General features: G+C 49.0%; 1 protein-coding gene across 1 annotated transcript in view; it reads right to left on the bottom strand.

Moving 5' to 3' along the window:
- Positions 1 to 6,000, bottom strand: part of TECPR2 (tectonin beta-propeller repeat containing 2) — a 108,546-nt gene that overhangs the window by 53,535 nt on the left and 49,011 nt on the right. Inside the window, exons 10-11 of the mRNA XM_024131145.2 lie at positions 4,882 to 5,065; positions 2,545 to 2,718 (exon numbers count right to left, since the gene is read on the bottom strand). Of these exons, the coding sequence (XP_023986913.1) occupies positions 2,545 to 2,718; positions 4,882 to 5,065 (358 nt within the window). The remainder of the gene's footprint in view (positions 1 to 2,544; positions 2,719 to 4,881; positions 5,066 to 6,000) is intronic.

Raw genomic sequence — 6,000 nt, 5'->3', positions numbered from 1 at the left:
AAACAAATACCATTTGCTAACACATATATATGGAATCTAAAAAAAAAGGTTCTGAAGAACCTAGGGGCAGTACAGGAATAAAGACACAGACATAGAGAATGGACCTGAGGACACAGGGAGGGGGAAGCGTAAGCTGGGACGAAGTGAGAGAGTGGCATGGACATATACACACTACCAAATGTAAAATAGACAGCTAGTGGGAAGCAGCCACATAGCACAGGGAGATCAGCTCGGTGCTTTGTGACCACCTAGAGGGGTGAGATAGGGAGGGTGGGAGGGAGACGCAAGAGAGAGGAGATATGGGGACGTATGTATATGTATAGCTGATTCACTTTCTAATGAAGCAGAAATTAACACACCATTATAAAGCGATTATACTCTCATAAAAGATGTTAAAAAAAAAAATCTCAGATGTTAAAAAAAAAAAAATCGTCCCTGGCTGACAGTTCATAACAGAGATTAAAACCTTCTCTTGGGGGGCTTCCCTGGTGGTGCAGTGGTTAAGAATCCACCTGCCAATGCAGGGGACACGGGTTCGAGCCCTGGTCCGAGAAGATCCCACATGCCACAGAGCAACTAAGCCCGTGCGCCACAACTACTGAGCCTGCGCTCTAGAGCCCGTTGAGCCACAACTACTGAAGCCTGCGCGCCTAGAGCCTGTACTCTGCAACAATGAGAAGCCCTCACACCCCAACCAAGAGTAGACCCCGCTCGCCGCAACTAGAGAAAACCTGTGCACGGCAATGAAGACCCAATGCAGCCAATAAATAAATAAATAAAATAAATCTATTAAAAAAAACAAAACACCTTCTCTTGGAATCAGCAATATTAAATGGTTAAAAGATTGATATTTACATAAATCTAATATGGCCTCTTGACATCCGAAAAAGAGCTCCTGCCCCGTTAATCGTTTCCAGGTACTGGTGAACCACATTGCTTTTGGAAACCCGTACCTCATTTTGCTGACAGTACGTAAACACTGACTCTCATTACAGTTTATTTTTAATAAACAAGTCCCAGTGTATCTCTCCCAGCTGCTAAAGGTCCCCCTCAGGGCAGTTTCCTAGGATGAGATAAACTGCTATTTACAGCAAATTATTTCATTGTTTTTTCCTGACCCACGTGTAAATAAGCGTATAGAAACAGGGCTTTGACCTGACTGAAAAAATCCAGCCAGGGCTTCCCTGGTGGCGCAGTGGTTGAGAGTCCGCCTGCTGATGCAGGGGACACAGGTTCATGCCCCGGTCCAGGAAGATCCCACATGCCGCGGAGCGGCTGGGCCCGTGGGCCATGGCCGCCGCGCCTGTGCGTCTGGAGCCTGTGCTCCACAACGGGAGAGGCCACAACAGTGACAGGCCTGCGTACCGCAAAAAAAAAAAAAAAAAAAAAAAAGAATCCACCTGCCAATGCAGGGGACACGGGTTCAAGCCCTGGTCTGGGAAGATCCCACATGCTGCAGAGCAACTAAGCCCGTGTGCCACAACTACTGAGCCGTGTGCCACAACTACTGAAGCCTGCGCGCCACAACTACTGAACCCCGCAAGCCTAGAGCCTGTGCCCTGCAACAAGAGAAGCCACCACAATGAGAAGTCCACATACTGCAATGAAGAGTAGGCCTCGCTCGCCACAACTAGAGAAAGCCCGTGCGCAGCAATAAAGACCCAATGCAGCCAAAAGTAAATAAATTAATCAATTAATTTTAAAAAAAATCCAGCCCTAAGTTAAAGGGAAAAATGATTCTAATGCCATTTCTCTGTTATTCTTTCCTCTTCAGATCTGATATTGCAGGATAAGGGATACGCAATGGTTAGCCGTAAGGAGAATAAGATTCTGTTTCTGTGCCTTGCTAAATAATTCTATGAATTCCTGCCCTAAATTTGTCCTGGGTTGAATGTGAGTCCGTAGCAGAAAACTGCTAATAGATTCCAACAGCAAATACTCTCTTTCCAGAAGTGTTTTCATTTAAATTGACTTCTAGCTTCTTGGTCACCGTCTCTAAGCACGTCGCTACCAAAGTGCAATCACACCAGATCCGACGGCGCTGGGGCGCCGCCTGCAGCTACCTGTCTGTAGGTACAGGTCCCCATTTGTCCTGATGATCCAGGCCGTGTCATCGCTCAGGGCCACAAACACCGCCTGGGGCAGAGCTTCGTACCAGTGACGCTTCCCCTTGATGGTCACTTTTCCACAAGCAAAGGCTCGGTTAGATTTCTGTTCTATCTTCCAGAGAAGGGCTCCTGTGGAAATAAAAATTATATTCACTGTCCAATAAATACTGAGAATTTTCACCCCCAAAAGTCCATTCTGGGTGCTGTGGGGAAGAGAGATTTCTACAACACACACCCCCCCCCCCTAAATTTGTCCTGGGTTGAATGTGAGTCCGTAGCAGAAAACTGCTAATAGATTCCAACAGCAAATACTCTCTTTCCAGAAGTGTTTTCATTTAAATTGACTTCTAGCTTCTTGGTCACCGTCTCTAAGCACGTCGCTACCAAAGTGCAATCACACCAGATCCGACGGCGCTGGGGCGCCGCCTGCAGCTACCTGTCTGTAGGTACAGGTCCCCATTTGTCCTGATGATCCAGGCCGTGTCATCGCTCAGGGCCACAAACACCGCCTGGGGCAGAGCTTCGTACCAGTGACGCTTCCCCTTGATGGTCACTTTTCCACAAGCAAAGGCTCGGTTAGATTTCTGTTCTATCTTCCAGAGAAGGGCTCCTGTGGAAATAAAAATTATATTCACTGTCCAATAAATACTGAGAATTTTCACCCCCAAAAGTCCATTCTGGGTGCTGTGGGGAAGAGAGATTTCTACAACACACACCCCCCCCCCCTTTGCTTCTACCCCGACTGGGGAAAGAGTCTGCAGCGCCGCGGTCAGAACCCCTGCCACCCCGCCACCACCATGTGGCTTGGGCGTCATGTCACTGTCTCCAAGCCTCATTTCCTCATCTGTGAAATGGGATCGTCTGCCCCATACAGGCTGCTAGGAAGGCTGCAGGTGAGACCGTATCAAGGACACAGCACACAGAGCTGGCGCATCAGAGGCACTCATCACACGGAAGAGAGGCAGCACCAGCACTGCCAGGCATGCCCGGTGAGAACCCAAAACGACCTTCAGGAGGCACAGTCAGTGTCCTGAGAAAGGCTGAAAGTCCTACAGGGATTCAAAGGGAGTGGGTCAATTCTGGACCACCCAAATGGATAAGGTGCAGACGGAAAGGAAGCACTTGAGCTGGGCTGTCCCTTTCTTCACTTCACTTAGAAAGGGACTGTGATACATAGAAGAAGGGGAGGGAAGGAGAAGGGCAGACAGGAAGGCCGTCTATGGAGATGCAGGTGGCGTCTAAGAAACCACCAGAATCACCAAGAGCACGGAGGGCTGGACTAGAGGGTCTGGCACGAGGTGCCGAGGGAGGTGTGGGAAGTGGGGCAGAGGCCAAGCCCGCGGCCCCCGGGGTGCCCACGCTGGATGGGGCCCTGCAGGACCGCTCAGCCAGAGCACCAACCCTGGTGGAGACAGAGCTCCTGCTAGAGCAGCACGGGACTGAATGGTTTGGAAACACACAGTAATTCATATAATCAGGAAAAAACCAAAGTTTATAAATGGCTGGGGAGATGGACCCAAAGGTAAATGAGAGGAAAAGAATTAAAACCCATAATTATACAAAACCAGCTAATGGGACAGGCTATTATCTTAGTCTCTAAGGAAAAATATTTTTCAAAGAGGTAAAGAGATAGAACAAAACAACCCTGAACAAACTGGTATTTTACATAGTGACAAAGACCAGGAGAGTTAGAGGAAATTCATCTCAAAGCACAGAGGGCGAGGGGAGGTCACAGGCTCAGTGTTGTCTGCCTTGCACTCCAACGTCCTAACAGTAAACCAGCTACGATACACATACACACTTCTGTTCCACTCGCCGTCCCCCAAATAGGTAAAGTGGCCAACATCGTGACAAACAAGCAGATTATTCTGTATAGATGAGGGGGTAGAACCTCATCCAGGAAGCGTCTGCTCCAGCTCACTGAAAATGGCCTGATCATGGCATGAAGGAAGGAAGGCATTTTCTTTTCACAGTCAGGGAGTAGATTATTCACCCAAAGCATATATATAGCTCATTATAGAATAATTTCTAAGACAGAAACCAAACAATCCAAACTTATCCAACACAACCACGGGCCCATCTTCATTAGTTCAGTTGCTTTAAAGCAACACTGAGGGACTTCCCTGGTGGCGCAGTGGTTCAGAATCCGCCTGCCAGTGCAGGGGACACGGGTTCGAGCCCTGGTCCGGGAACATCCCACATGCCACGGAGCAACTAAGCCTGTGCGCCACAACTACTAAGCCTGCGCTCTAGAGCCCGCGAGCCACAACTACTGAGCCCACGTGCCACAATTACTGAGGCCCGTGCACCTACAGCCCGTGCTCCCCAACAAGAGAAGCCACCTCGAGGAGAAGCCCGCGCACCGCAAAGAAGAGTAGCCCCCACTCGCTGCAACTAGAGAAAGCCCGCGCACAACAACGAAGACCCAACGCAGCCAAAAATAAATAAATAAGTTTTAAAACAACAACACTAAGAAATAGAGATTTATTTTTATCAGGCATTTGCATGTTAATATTTCTAAAAAAAAAACTCAAAAATGCAAGCTATTTGTATAACTTACAAAACATGTTCATGTGTTACCACTGCAATTAATAAAAAACCAAAAACTGAACTGCAAATTACACTATTTTCAGTTGATGTCAGATGCAGCAATCCGCGTTCTTTGGAGAAAACCCCTCAAACCTGGAGAAAAGGCAAGTCTGCTGAATGGATTGGTCCCTGTGTGCTCGGGCGTCTACACCTGGGGCAAGAAGCAGGGAGCTGGGAGGCGAACCTGAGGGCGAGACTGCCACCTGCTGGACGGCATCTTCAAACTTCTGCCAGCGCAGCCCAGCGCCCGGCAACGCGCTGCAGAACAGGCCGCCTTTGTAGTCCAGGCACCAAATGTACTTCTCGGAGACCGCCAAGCTGAGAATGCCGTAGCCCGGCCCGGAGTAACCCATCCAGCTTTCTGCAAACTAACAAGGACAGAGCCTGCTGAGTTCTGCGGCAGAGGACACAGCTGCATGTGTCATACTGTCGTCAATAAGAAAAGTGTGCAATCACTTAAGTCGGCCCTCTATCTCTGGACCAGCTCTAACAGGAACATTGTGAAGTGGGAGCGGCTGTCCCCTACAAAGACCCCGTAACGTTCCTGGGTAACGCTCTGTCACAGACACTACAACCTCTTCCCTCACCTAGTGCTTACATTCAAAGGATCTGGTTTTACTCTACGGCGATAACCTCACTTCCCACTTGTATGCAAATTGATTTTTTGTACAGCTAATCATTACAGATGTGTTAGGAGAAATGGCACTGCCACTATCTTTGTTTTTTTACACCATATTTTTTTAAGCGCTGATCCAATCATCGGACACGTGGCACATCACGTGGTTATGGAAATCTGGCCAAGACACTGCCTGATTGAATCTTGTAGACTAAGGTTTAGATGTTAGGGTTCTTTTAAAAATCAAAGCTAAATAAAGTGTGTACTTTAACAGCTTTCCAAAACTGCAAAAGAAACCCATGTATTTGCACAATCACCCACACATGGACGTTCACTGCTTCACAGAGTATGGCATCCAGCCCCTCTCGATCTGGCCCTGGCTCACCAGGACACGCCTTACCCACCCCCCAACGCAACAAAATGTGGCTTTCCAGCTCTCCGGAGGGGGACAAGGGGGGGAGCGGTGAAGGCTGGGGGAGGTCCTCAAAGTATCAGGTGCCCTCTCACCTTGGACTTTTCTAAAGTTCTGGCCTAGAACGCCAACTGCCCACGCCCTCGGCCTCAGCCGCTTGGCTCCTGCCATGGTTGGTGGGCGCCGCGCCCCGCCTGCACTTTGCCCATCACCATCACCCGAGTCCCACTCAACTGGGAGGATCTGCACACGTGTCCAGGACTCTGAGATCCACG

Source organism: Physeter macrocephalus, chromosome 11, assembly GCF_002837175.3.
Source record: "Physeter macrocephalus isolate SW-GA chromosome 11, ASM283717v5, whole genome shotgun sequence".
Classification (NCBI taxonomy): Eukaryota; Metazoa; Chordata; class Mammalia; order Artiodactyla; family Physeteridae; genus Physeter; species Physeter macrocephalus.
This window is presented reverse-complemented; position numbering and strand designations above follow the sequence as displayed.